The sequence below is a fragment of the Heterodontus francisci genome, chromosome 1, assembly GCF_036365525.1.
Source record: "Heterodontus francisci isolate sHetFra1 chromosome 1, sHetFra1.hap1, whole genome shotgun sequence".
In the NCBI taxonomy this organism is placed as follows: domain Eukaryota; kingdom Metazoa; phylum Chordata; class Chondrichthyes; order Heterodontiformes; family Heterodontidae; genus Heterodontus; species Heterodontus francisci.
This window is the reverse complement of record NC_090371.1, coordinates 249,687,242-249,701,810: the sequence shown is the minus strand read 5'-3', so window position 1 is coordinate 249,701,810 and position 14,569 is coordinate 249,687,242. Positions and strand designations below refer to the sequence as shown.

Here is a 14,569-nt window from a genome sequence, read left to right as displayed (position 1 = left end):
CTACACACTGTTGCCACTGTGCGCTGGTGGTGGAGGGAGTGAATGTTTAAGGTGGTTGATGGGGTGTCAAACAAGCAGGCTGTTTTAACCTCAATGGTGTTGAGCTTGTTGAGTGTTGTTAGAACTGGATTCATCCAGGCAAGTGGACAGTATTCCATTAGACTCCTGACTTGTGCCTTGTAGACAGTGGAAAGTCTTTGGGGAGTCAGAAGGTGAGTTATACATCACAGAATACCCAGCTTTTTGCCTGCTCTTGTAAGCACAGTAATTATTTGGCTGATCTAGTGAATTTCTGGTTAATGATGACCCCTCCAGGATGTTGATGGTGGGAAATTCGATGATGATGATATTGAATATCAGGGGGAGTTGGTTAGACTCTCTCTTCTCTCTTATTGGAGATGGTCATTGCCTGGCATTTGTGTGGCATGAATGTTACTTGCCACTTATCAGCTCAAGCCTGACTGTTGTCCAGATCTTGCTGCATGTGGGCACAGATTGTTTCATTATCTGTGGAGTTGCAAATGGAACTGAACACTGTGCAAACATACCCACTTCTGGCATTATGATGGAGGGAAGATTATTGATGAAGCATTTGGGCCTAAAACACTGCCTTGAGGAACTCCTGCAGAAATGTCCTGAGGCTAAAATTATTGGTTTCCAACAATCACAATCATTTTCCTATGTGTTAGGCATGACTCCAGCGAGTGGAAAGTTTGTTTCTTGATTCCCATTGACTTCAATTTTGCTAGGGCTGCTTGCTACCACACTCGGTCAAATGCTGCCTTGATGCCAAGGGCAGTCACTCTCACCTCTCCTGTGGAATTCAGCTCTTTTGTCCATTTTAGACGAAGGATGTAATGAGGTCTGGAGCCGACTGGTCCTGGCAGAATCCAAAGTGAGCATGGTAGCAGGTTATTGGTGGGTAGGTGCTGCTTGATTGCACTGTCAAGGTCATCTTCCATCACTTTGCTGCTGACTGAAAGTAGATTGATGGGGTGGTCATTGGCTGGATTGGATTTGTCCTGCTTTTTGTGGATGGGACATAGCTGGGCAATATTCTATTTTGCCAGGTCGCTGTACTGGAATAGCTTGGCTGATAGCACAGCTAGTTCTGGTGCACAGGTCTTCAGCAGTGTAGCTGGGATGTTGTTGGGGCCTGTTGCCTTTGCCCTATCCAGGGCACTCAACTTTTTCTTGATGTAGGAACTTAAGGAACAGGAGCAGAAGTAGGCCATTTGGCCCTTCAAGCCTTCTCTGCCATTCAATACTATCATGGCTTATCTTCTTCCTCAATTCCATCTTCCTGCAGTATGCCCATATCCTCTCAGTATCCAAAAATCTATTGATCTCTGTCTTGAATATATTCAATGACTGAGCATCCACAGCACTCTGGGATTGAGAATTCTAAAAATCCACAACCAATTTCTCCTCATCTCAGTTCTAAATGACCAACCCCTTATGTTAAAACTGTGACCCCCTTAGTTCCAGATGTCCAGCCAGGGGAAACATCACCTCAGCATCTAACCTATCAAATCCCTAAAGAATTTTATATACTTCAATGAGATCACCTCTCATTCTCAGAATTCCAGAGAATATCACATGGAGTGAATCAATTTGTCTCAAAACTGACTTTTGTGATGGTAGGGAACTCAGGATTAAGCCAAGATGGATCATCCACTTGGTACTTCTGGATGAAGAACTTAGCAAAGTCTTCTGTCTTGTCTTTTGCACTCATGTGGTGGGCACCACCATCATTGAGGGTAGGGATGTTCATGGAGTCTCCTCCCCCATTAATTGTTTACCACCATTCACAGCTAGATGCAGCAGAGCTTTGAAATTATCCATTGGTTGTGGGATCGCTTAGCTCTGTCTATAGAATGCTGCTTCTGCTGTTTAGCATGCATGTAGTCCTGTGTTGCAGCTTCTCCAGATTGGCACCTTATTTTTAGATATGCCTGGTGCTGCTGCTGGCATGCTCTTCTACACGCCTCATTGAACCAGGGGTGATCTGCTGGCTAGATGGTAATGGTACTGTGTGAAATGCTAAGCCATATGGTTACAGATTGTGGTGGAAGGCAATTCTGCTGCTGATGATCACAAGAATTAGGAGCAGAAGTAGGCATTTGGCCTCTCGAGCCTGCTCTGCTCATAGCACTTCATGGATGCCCTGCTTTGAGCTGTTAGTTCTGTTCTGAATCTATACCATTTAGCACGGTGTTCATGCTACACTCAGTGGGAAGATGGGGCTTCGTCTTCACAACTACTGTACAGTGGTGACCTCTAGCAATACTTTCATGGACAGATGAATCTTCTACAGGTGGATTGGTAAGGATGAGGTCAGGTAGGCTTTTCCCTCAGATTGGTTCTCTCACCACCTGTCGCAAGCCCAGTCTCGCAGCTATGCCCGTCAGGACTCAGCCAGCTTGACCAGAAGTGGTGTTACTGAGCCATTCTTCATGATGGACACTGAAGTCACCCACCCAGAGTACATTCTGTGCAGTTGCTGCCCTTCAGTGTTTTTTCCAAGTGGTGTTCAACATGGAGTGTTCAACTAATTTACCAGCTGAGAGAGGGCAGTAGGAGGTAATCAGCAGGAGGTTTCCTTGTCCATGTTGATCTAATGCCATGAGACTTCATGGGGTCCTAAGTCAATGTTGAGGATGGTATACCACTGTGCTGCCACCTCTTGTGGATCTGTCCTGCTGGTAGGATAGAGCAATACCTAGGGATGGTGATGGAGGAACCTGGGACATTGGCTGAATGGTATGATTTGGTGAGGATGACTATATTAGGCTGTTGCTTGACTAGTCTGTGGGGCGCTCTCCCAATTTTGGCATAAGTCCTCAGATGTTAGTGAGGAGGGTTTTGTAGGGTCAACTGGACTGGGTATGCCTTTGTCATGTCTGAATTTGCTTGTGCTTAATAAGTACTTTCTGTTTTTCCAAAATATCTACTTAATAATATTACACACATTTCAGTTCACTAGCGATTAGTTACTAATGTTAATATAACACAATCAATTAATCGGCAGACTGTTTAGGACTATGATATAAACCTGTACATATTTGGTTTTGTTATCACAGTCTTGTGCAGTCAACAGCCAGTAAATGACCAGGTGCTTTAAAGGTCCTAAAATGTTCACATTCTCTTTTAGGAACTAACCTTTTAAATATTTTGATCCCTTTGTCTTTTCCACTTTGACAATGCAATCATACTACCTTTACAAATTTCACAAAAAAGTGAAAATGATGCTAAGTAACACTGTTTCCTTATAGGAAGAAGAAGTAAATAAACAGACAGCATGGCTAGAAATTTTTTTCCAGCTGCTCCTGCTGTTGCTTTCCTTGGAATGCAATGGAAACATTCGCGATAAATTTAACTTCACCACCACCCACCTCCAACCCCTCACCCCACGACCCTCATCAGCTGGAAACATGCCTACTTCCAGTTTAACCACAGTGTGTTTTAGATTGTCCAAATAATTCTCTCTGAAGAGACAGGTCAATAATTTAATATGTAAATGAGACTCTGCCTCAGATTATGTAAGCCATTTGAATTGAACAGCAGCTGACAGGAGGCAGGAGTTGGCAGATACAGCAACTAAGTACTTTTCCAGCACTGCTTGTGAGTCAGCAGCAGCAGAAATGCTTCTGCCCAGCCCCTCATGTAAACCTACCACCACGATCTTTCCCTCTCTGTGATCAATCGACCCCCTCCCTTCTCCTGCTATCTCTTCTCCCACCGATATCTTTTCACAATCTCTCTCTCCGCAATCGCTCCCTCCCCCCACTATCTACCCCTCTTTGCAATCTCTCACCCATTTCCATGATCCCTTCCTCCCTGCGATCCCTCTGGTGCACTTTGAGTCCCTCTACCAACCCCTAATCTTCTCAAATTGCCGGGGTCCATCCCCAGTGGTCCCCTGCTGTGGCCTTCTACTGCAGGCTTTCACACCTGGCAGCTGGCCATCCTTCAACGTAGCCAACGGCCAGGCAGCAAAAGGAGTAAGAAAATTCTAATGAGGTCCTTCTGTTCAATTCGGCAGGACAACTTTGTTCCTGGTATTTCTGGGTTTGCTGGACTATGATTTGGTGAGGATGACTATATTAGGCTGTTGCTTGACTAGTCTGTAGGATGCCTTTGTTCCCTCCCCATTAATATTGAGACTCTTGTTTACTATCACCACTGGCAAAGTTAAGCGGTGGCGTGGGAGCACCTCCAAGGACAATCCAAGCCAATGACTCCTCTTTGAAGAATGTAAAATTGAAACTTCTTGATCATTATTTATGGAAGGTATTATTTCAAAACACTCCTATGTATTTATTTATCAAAGATATATTTATACAGGATATTCTAGTTAAGCCGCACAGCTTGTTTACTATGCATTCCTGCTCAAGGGCAGCTGACAGCAGAATCCAGGCCAGAGACAGAGAAGATACAGTGCAGATCAGCTTGGGATAGTTTATAACATATGGAATCCCTTAGCATTTGGCCTCTTATTTTGCAGTCAAGTAACTAACAATGACATATTAACTATGGAACTTGATCTGAGTTGACTGGAGTATTTGATATTTAGGAAGGCTGGGCAGAAAGAAAAAGGAGGTGGGTAGCACTGTTAATAAAGGATGATCAGTACATTAGCGAGGGAGGATCCAGTTCAAAAGATCAAGATGCAGAATCAGAGCAGAGCTCAGAAACAGCAAGGGGCAGCAAACATTGATAGCAGTTGTTTCTAGGCCACCAAATAGCAGTGGTAATGTAGGGCATGGTATAAATCAGGAAATTAGAGGTGCATGTAACAAGGGTAATAGAATCATGGAGGAATTCAATCTACATATAGACTGGGTAAACCTAATTAGCACTAATGCTGTGGAGGACGAATTCCTGGAATGTATATGAGATGGTTTTCTGGAACAGTATGTTGAGGAACCAACAAGAGAATGGGCTATTTTAGATCTGGTATTGTGCAATGAGAAAGGGTTAATTAATAATCTCGTTGTAAAGGGAATTTTAGGGAACAGTGACCATAATAAGATGGAATTTTACTTTCAGTTTGAAAGTGATGTAGTTCAATCTGAAATTAGGGTCTTAAATCTAAACAAAGGAAACTATGAAGGTATAAATGGCAAGTTGGCTGTGGTAGATTGGGAAATTACAGTAGGTATGACAGTAGACAGGCAATGGCTAGCATTTAAAGCATTAATACATGGTTTACAACAATTTACATTCCTTTGAGGCACAAAAACCCAGCAGGAAAGGTGTTGCAACCATGGCTAACAAGAGAAGTTAAAGATTGTATTAGATCAATGGAAGAGGCTTATAAAGTTGGCAATAAAAGTAATAAGCCTGAGGATTGGGAACATTTTAGAATTCAGCAAATAAGAACCAAGAAACTGATAAAGCAAGAGAAAATATAATATGAAAGTAAACTATCAAGAAACATAAAAACGGACTGTAAAAGCTTCTATAGGTATGCAAAAGGGAAAAGATAAGCAAAGACAAAAGTAGGCCCATTACTGGCAGAGACAACAGAATTTATAATGGGGAATAAGGAAATGGCAAAGAACCCAAACAAATACTTTGTGTCTGTCTTCATGCAGGAAGATACAAAAAAATCCCAGAAATACAAGAGAACCAAGGGACTAGCGAGAATAAGGAACTAAAGGAAGTTAGTATTAATAAAAAAGTAGTACTGGAGAAAGTATTGGGACTCTAAGTTGATAAATCCCCTGGAGCTGATGATCCACATCCCAGAGTGTTGAAAGAAGTAGCTGCAGAGATAGTGGATGCATTGGTGATCATCCTCCAAAATTCTACAGATTCTGGAGTAGGTCCTGCAGATTGGAAGGTGGCAAATGTAACCCCACTATTTAAGAAAGGAGGGAGAGAGAAAACAGCGAACTACAGACCTGTTAGCCTGACATCAGTAGTAGGAAAAATGCTAGAATGTATTATAAAGGATGTGATAACTGGATACTTAGAAAATAATGGTAGAATTGGGCAGAGTCAACATGGATTTATGAAAGGGAAATCATGTTTGACAAAGCTGTTAGAGTTTTTGAGGATGTAACTATCAGAATAGATAAGGGGGAACCAGTGGATGTGATGTATTTGGATTTTCAGAAGGCTTTCGATAAGGTCCTACACAAGAGGTTAGTAAGCAAAATTAGAACACATGGAATTGGGGGTAATATACTGGCATGGATTAAGAATTGGTTAATAGACAGAAAACAGAGAGTAGGAATAAACAGGTTATTTTAGGTTGGCAAGCTGTAACTAGTGGGATACTGCAAGGATCAGTGCTTGGGCCCAAGCTATTCACAATCTAGATCAAGGTTGTTCAACATACGGCCCACGGGCCAGGATCCAGCCTGTCGAAGGTTTCCATCTGACCCGCAGATGAACTTAAGAGATGAGAAATTTTCCATTGTCTTTTTTCCATTGTCTTTTTCTTCCAGACCGCCTTTTAAAAATATTGCAAGTCAGTTTCTCAGCTGACAGGTTCTTACATTGGGAACAGCGTTTTTCCAACTTTGGACAGATTCGGGGTTTTAAGTGGGTTTCGGCTTCTTTTTAAAAGCCCGCTGGAAAACCCCGAATCTGTCTGAAGTTGGGAAACCGCTGTTCCTGATGTCAGAACCTGTCAGCTGTGAAACTGACAGTGCGATTTAAAAAAAAACTGACCAACCACAAAGCTGCTGTGCTGAGCACTCCCACTCCCTGCAGCTGTCAGAGAGAGGGGGGTGCGTGCACACAGAGAGGGGCGCACAGAGAGAGGGAGGAGTGCACAGAGAAAGGGGGGGGTCACAGAGAAAGAGGAGGGACAGAAAGAGGCAGGGACAGAAAGAGAGGGGGGGACAGAGAGAGAAACAGGTGTGGAACAGAGAGAGGGAGCAGAGAGAGAGAGAGGAAGGGACAGAGAGACAGGGGACAGAGGGACAGAGAGAGAGGGGGGAACAAAGAGTGAGGAGGAACAGAGAGAGAGAGGGACAGAGAGAGAGGGACATTGAGAGAGAGGAGACAGAGAAAGAGGGGGCAGAGAGAGACAGAGGGTGACAGAGAGAGAGGGAGTTCGGGGGGATCAGAGAGAGAGCGGGGACAGAGAGAGAAGGGGGGCAGAAAGAGAGAGGGACATAGAGAAAGAGAGAGGGACAGAAAGGGGGGACAGAGAGAGAGAGAGACGAGGAAGAGAGAGAGAGAGGTGCAGAGAGAGAGAGCGAGGGAGGGACAGAGAGACATCGAAATAGAGGGAGCAGAGACAGAGAGAGGGGGCAGAGAGAGAGGGGGGGCAGAGAGAGAGGGAGGTCAGAGAGAGGGGGACAGAGAGAGAGGCGGGGACAGAGAAAGAGAGGAACAGAGAGAGGGAGGGGGTCAGAGAAAGAGAGAGAGAGACAGAAAGAGGGGGAACAGAGGATTAGGGGACAGAGAGAGGGGGGACAGAGGGGAACATAGAGAGAGAAAGAGAGAGGGACAAAGAGAGAGATAGGGAACAGAGAGGGAGGGGGACAAGGAGAGAGGAAGGCACAGAGAGTGCAAGGGGGACAGAGAGAAAGAGGGGTCAGAGAGAGAGACAGAGAGAGAGAGGGACAGAGAGAGGGGACAGAGAGAGAGAGGGGGCAGAGAGAGAGAGAGGGGAGGCAGAGAGAGAGTGGGGAGGCAGAGAGAGGGAGGTCAGAGATAGGGGGGTCACAGAGAGATAGAGGGACAGAGAGATGGAGAGAGAGGAGTCAGAGAGAGAGAGATAGAGAGAGGGTGAACACAGAAAGAGAGGGGGACAGGGAGAGAGTGCGGGACAGAGAGGGAGGGGACAGAGGGATAGAGAGAGGGGGGCAGAGAGAGAGGGGTCAGGGAGGACAGAGATAGAGAAGAGAGTCAGAGTGAGAGGGACAGAGAGAGAGGGGGGACAGAGAGAGGGGGAAACAGAGATGGAGAGAGAAAGAGTGGGAGAGAGAGTGATCAAGGTTACTCCTGACATATGGACATCTATCCGAATACTCCACATCCCTACAACAAATATGGGGGCAAACATGGACTACTTGTGCAAGCAGAAAAATGCCAGGTATCTCTCTAAATCGGTGTCCAACATAGTGATGAGAAAGTCAGTCAATAAATTAGTTTTCTCATTTAAAGCTTCTTCACAAAAATGCACATTTGTTGTTGTTTTAATAGTAAGGTAAATTTTGAATGCCTTTATCTTTCCAAAACTGTCTCACCAGCCCCCTATGGAGGACAAAAATTGTAATGTGGCCCCCCATGTGAAAAGGTTGGACAACCCTGATCCTACATCAATCATTTGGATGTTGGGACCAAATGTAATATGTCCAAGTTTGCTGAAAATACAAAACTAGGTGTGAATGTGTGATGTGAGAAGGATGCAAAGAAGCTTCAAGGGGATTTAGACAGGCCATTCCGCCCTCCAAGCCTGCGCCGTTCTTGATGCCTGCCTAAACTAAAACCTTCTGCACTTCCGGGGTCCGTATCCCTCTATTCCCATCCTATTCATGTATTTGTCAAGATGCCTCTTAAACATCGCTATCGTACCTGCTTCCACCACCTCCCCTGACAGCAAGTTCCAGACACTCACCACCCTCTGTGTAAAGAACTTGCCTCTCACCTTAAACCTATGTCCCCTAGTAACTGACACTTCCACCCTGGGAAAAAGCTTCTGACTATCCACTCTGTCCATGCCGCTCGTAACTTTGTAAACCTCTATCATGTCACCCCTCCACCTCCGTCGTTCCAGTGAAAACAATCCGAGTTTATCCAACCTCTCCTCATAGCTAATGCCCTCCAGACCAGGCAACATCCTGGTAAACCTCTCCTGTACCCTCTCCAAAGCCTCCACGTCCTTCTGGTAGTGTGGCAACCAGAATTGCACGCAATATTCTAAGTGTGGCCTAACTAAAGTTCTGTACAGCTGCAGCATGACTTGCCAATTTTATACTCTATGCCCCGAACGATGAAGGCAAGCATGCCGTATGTCTTCTTGACTACCTTATCCACCTGCGTTGCCACTTTCAGTGACCTGTGGACCTGTACGCCCAGATCTCTCTGCCTGTCAATACACCTAAGGGTTCTGCCATTTACTGTATACTTCCCACCTGCATTAGATCTTCCAAAATACATTACCTCACATTTGTCCGGATTAAACTCCATCTGCCATTTCTCTGCCCAAGTCTCCAATCGATCTATATCCTGCTGTATCCTCTGACAATCCTCATCATTATCCACCAACTCCACCAACCTTTGTGTCGTCCGCAAACTTACTAATCAGACCAGCTACATTTTCCTCCAAATCATTTATATTTTCTGCAAAGAGCAAAGGTCCCAGCACTGATCCCTGCGGAAGACCACTAGTCACATCCCTCCATTCAGAAAAGCACCCTTCCACTGCTACCCTCTGTCTTCCATGACAGAGCCAGTTCTGTATCCATCTTGCCAGCTCACCTCTGATCCCGTGTGATTTCACCTTTTGTACCAGTCTGCCATGAGGGACCTTGTCAAAGGCTTTACTGAAGTCCATATAGATAACATCCACTGCCCTTCCCTCATCAGTCATGTTTGTCACTTCCTCAAAAAACTCAATCAAATTAGTGAGACACGACCTCCCCTTGACAAAACCATGCTGCCGCTTGCTAATAAGTTTGTTTGTTTCCAAATGGGAGTAAATCCTGTCCCGAAGAATCCTCTCTAATAATTTCCCTACCACTGACATAAGGCTCACCGGCCTATAATTTCCTGGATTATCCTTGCTACCCTTCTTAAACAAAGGAACAACATTGGCTATTCTCCAGTCCTCTGGGATCTCACCTGTAGCCAATGAGGATGCAACGATTTCTGTCAAGGCCCCACAAATTTCTTCCCTTGCCTCCCTTAGTATTCTGGGGTAGATCCCATCAGGCCCTGGGGACTTATCTACCTTAATGCTTTGCAAGACACCCAACACCTCCTCCTTTTTGATAATGAGATGACTGAGACTATCTACACTCCCTTCCCTCAGCTCATCATCCACCAAGTCCTTCTCTTTGGTGAATACTGATGCAAAGTACTCACTTAGTACCTCGCCCATTTCCTCTGGCTCCACACATAGATTCCCTTCTCTGTCCTTGAGCGGGCCAACCCTTTCCCTAGTTACCCTCTTGCTCTTTATATATGTATAAAAAGCCTTGGGACTATCCTTAATCCTGTTTGCCAGTGACTTTTCATGACCCCTTTTATCCCTCCTGACTCCTTACTTAAGTTCCTTTCTACTGTCTTTATATTCCTCAAGGGATTCGTCTGTTCCTAGCCTTCCAACCCTTACGAATGCTTCCTTTTTCCTTTTGACTAGGCTCTCAATATCCCACGTTATCCAAGGTTCCCGAAACTTGCCAAACTTATCCTTCTTCCTCACAGGAACGTGCTGGTCCTGGATTCTAATCAACTGACATTTGAAAGACTCCCACATGTCAGATGTTGATTTACCCTCAAACAGCCGCCCCCAATCTAAATTATTCAGTTCCTGCCTAATATTGTTATAATTAGCCTTCCCCCAATTTAGCACCTTCACCCGAGGACTACTCTTATCCTTATCCACAAGTACCTTAAAACGTATGGAATTATGGTCACTGTTCCCGAAATGCTCTCCTACTGATTGAGCAAGAACATGGCAGATGGAATATAATGTGGAAAAATGTGAAGTTATCCAGTTTGGTAGAAAAACAGACATGCAGAGTATTTCTTAAATGGTGATTGATTGGGGAGTGTTGATGTCCAAAGGGACCTGGGTGTCCTTGCTCATAAATCACTGAAAGCTAACATGCAGGTGCAGCAAGCAATTAGGAAGGCAAATGGTATGGTTACTTTTATTGCGAGGATTTGAGTACAGGAGTAAAGAAGTCTTTCTGTAATTAGATAGAGCCTTGGTGAGACCGCACATAGAGTTTCAGAATAAAAGGAAGGCCATTTGGGACTGAGATGAGGAATTGCAGTCACTGAAGGATGAATGATTTCACTCAGAGAGTGGTGAATCTTTGGAATTCTCTACCCTAGAGGGCTGTGGAGGGCTAGGGTTAGGGTTAGCGTTAGCATGCTCAGGATAGAGATGGATACATTTCTAAATATTAAAGATATCAAGGGATATGGGGATAGTGCGGAAAAATGGCATTGAGGTAGAAGATCAGCCATGATCTAGTTGAATGGTGGAGCAGACCTGAGGGGCCAAATGGCCTACTCCTACTCATATTTCCTATGTTGCTATGAATCGTGTTCAGCATGACGCCAGTACATTATTTTCTTAGGCCTGAAATATACAAGTAGCCAGGAAGTATGGCACTTAATGATAGTCACCCAGATAATCAATAGGCTATTCAAATCATATGATTGGTTACCATGGCCTTACAACAGACGAAAACTTAGGATTTCTTCTTATTAGTAAACAGTGAAAGGGATCATACGAACTGCTCCTAAAGTGGCTGCCCTGACAAGGTGACTGTTAATTTGCTATTATTCTATTAAGATCTGAGGTTTGCTTTAGTTTCTAGTCTTACCTGGTGCAGTGTCTTCTGGTATGTCAAATGAATACACATCCCTGGAGAACTTGGGTGTGTGATCATTAACGTCACTGACAGTGATGTTGATTCTCATATCTGAAGATTGTAGACCATCATCGGCTCGGACCAGCAAGGAATATTTGGAACGACGCTCTCGATCCAAACGCTTAGTGGCTAGAAGATCTCCGGATTCTGGATCGATACGGAAACTGTTGTCCGCTCCGCTAATAATGGTGTATGTCACAAGGGCATTTGGACCCTAATTTAAGGGGAAAAAAGTCTGATAAATTCCAAATTTAGTAATAATAAAATTCTGTGATCTTCATGCATCATGCCAACATCTTCAATGAAGCATAGCTGAGACATTTTTTCAGTTTAGCATCAAGTTGCTTTTTCATGTTTTGAAATGAAGATTGTTGAAGTATTTTCATATTAGATAATATGTTTCAGATATTACCTGCAACTTACTCCTTAGATTGCAGTAATGATGCCATGATTGTTAGTTCCTCCCTATAAATGCATTCTTGCAGCCAGGATGTGCAATGCACCAAACAGTAAAGGCTGGATTTTGCAAACCTATGCTGCTCAATTTCAGGCAGTATAGTGAAGGCAAAATTGACGGCAAGCAAGATTTTCCTCTCCTGCACCAGGAGGGAAGGCTGTTGCCTGCCCATTCACTGCCAACCACATGTAAATGACAGCAGGAAGAACAGGCCCCAGCATGAAAGCAGGGCCTAGCAATCCATCCAATTTCCTTGTTGGTTTCTTTTGATACTGCTGATCCCAAAGATTATAGGAAAGGGTAGCAGTAGATCTTGCTGCAGAATTGGAAGGCCTGCTGATTCTGGTTTTAGAGGAAGAGGTCGCAGTAGTGGGCACTGCTCACTCTCCTCTGGCCAAAAAAAATATTTTATTAGGCTTGTGCCCAGTCCAAACCCCCAAAATAATTCTGCTGTCACCTCTTCAAGCTCTTCAGCACCCTTTAAATTTGTTCCCTCGTCATCTGGTGCTGCTGCCACTGTAGCATAGCCACAATGTCATCCACAGTAATTGCTGGCTCCCTTCTTGGTCGTGGGATACTGCTGGGAGCTCACCCCAAATAGGTAATAATCCCCAAACCAGGCAAGTAGGCCATGGCAATGATAGGCTTGGGAGAGGTGGTGCAAGTCCCATCCCAATCCTCCACTGGCCAGAAGATGATCCAGACCTCACTGTCCAAGCTGACATCTGTTGCTGCTGGTACAAAATCTGATCAAGAGCAACATGATCCTTGCACAACAATGGGGTACGTTACAAACAACGATAAGCAGTATAGAGTGATTTCTAGTCCTAGTAATCTGTAGTAATCTAGTAATCTAGTTTCTAGTAATCTGGGTTCAAAATGAATCCAAGGTCACTGTAGTGGTTTATGAAGTAGTTTGAACCATTGGATTGAATTATTGCCTTTTAATTGTTCCCAGGTATATAAAACTACTGAAACCCCTCACTAAATTACAGCTTTGCGATCAGATTGCATATAGTGACATGACTATTCCTGTCCAGAATGGAGATAATTGGGTAATTCCCCTGTCAATCGCTCCTGGACACTGCACTGTTGTATAATTTCTATGTAACTATCCTCTACTCACTGATATTTGGTGGAGAAATTTTGTCAGGAGAATTTGTCATATTTCCGGTCAAGTGTTCGGTTTCCTCTCGTTCCCAAAGACTCTTTTTTTAAGTAGACTCTGTAGATTGTGCACTGCAGTGCCTGTTCATATAGACTCTGTTGGCTGTAAAATAGACTGTTCATCCTGTGAGTTGTGGTAAGTCCTGAATACCTCCAACTTACTAGCTGACACCACTGGTGTCAATTGAGTCTGCACAATATTACTGCTGAGCAGTCGTAGCTTTATGGAAATTAATGAACTGGAAATGTGAGCTGAAGACTTATCATTGTTGTATTCTTCTTTATACAACATGCTCACCAGTAAACTGAAGTTCTATTACATCCACACAATATCACCAGCAGCACCTGCAAGTCCTAGACATTAGAGTTTAGATGATAGTAACTGAGAAATGGGGCCGGGAAGGATGGGGCTGAATATCTATGGTGGATTTTCATCTTTATTATTAGATATTAACTGGCCATGCAGCTGTAGGTGAATTTTGGCACCAATTATTTTGCATCTGTCAGGAATGGTTCAACAAGTCTTAGCTTCGTTCCTCTATTGCAAACCATCTTCTCAGACCCCTCCCCCCTCACCTCCAACAAAAAGTGCGAGGAGCTCATGGACTTCTTTGCTTCCCAGATTGAGACCTTTACCATTTCCATCCCTTCCCCAAGCCCACCGAGTCAAACTTCCCCTAAAAGTTCCCAAGCCATATCCCTGAGCTTGCATCCTTGTCTAGTTTCTCTCCTATCTTCCCTCACACACGCCAAGATCATCTGTCCATGAGACCCACCTCCTGCTCCCTCTACCTGATTCCCATTAAACAGCTGACCACCCAACTTCCCTTCCTGTTTCCTATGTTAGCTGATACTTTTAAACAGCTCATTCTCTTCAGGTACTGTCCCTCTTTCCTCTAAGTCTGTCGTATTCACCCTACTGGCCTTGAAAACTAGTGTCCAATCTGCAACTTCTGCTTCCCCTCCAAAGTCCTTGAAAAGATTGTCGCCTTCCAAATCTGTGCCCATCTTTCCTGAAACTCCATGTTTGAATCCCCCCAATCAGGTTCCTGTCCCTACCACAGTACCAAAACTGTTCATATCGAAGTCACAAATGACATCCTATGTGAACTATCATCCTTGTCCTTCCTGATCTGTCTGCAGCCTTTGACATGGTTGACCACACCATTCTCCTTGAAGGTCTCTCCACCATCGTCCAGCTGGGTGGGATTGCACTTGCCTGATTCCATTCGTATCTATCTTAATCATAACCAGAGAATCACCTGCTATGGTTTCTCTTCCCACACGCACGCTGTTACCTCTGTGTTCCCCAAGTATCTTTGGTCCTCTCCTATTCCTCATCTACATGCTGCCACTCGGGCCATCACTC

The 14,569-nt window shown here is 44.4% G+C and overlaps 1 protein-coding gene across 1 annotated transcript in view; it reads right to left on the bottom strand.

Moving 5' to 3' along the window:
• fat4 (FAT atypical cadherin 4) overlaps positions 1-14,569 on the bottom strand; it is a 458,079-nt gene that overhangs the window by 216,974 nt on the left and 226,536 nt on the right. The window contains exon 4 of the mRNA XM_068042747.1: positions 11,529-11,790. Within this exon, the coding sequence (XP_067898848.1) occupies positions 11,529-11,790 (262 nt within the window). The remainder of the gene's footprint in view (positions 1-11,528; positions 11,791-14,569) is intronic.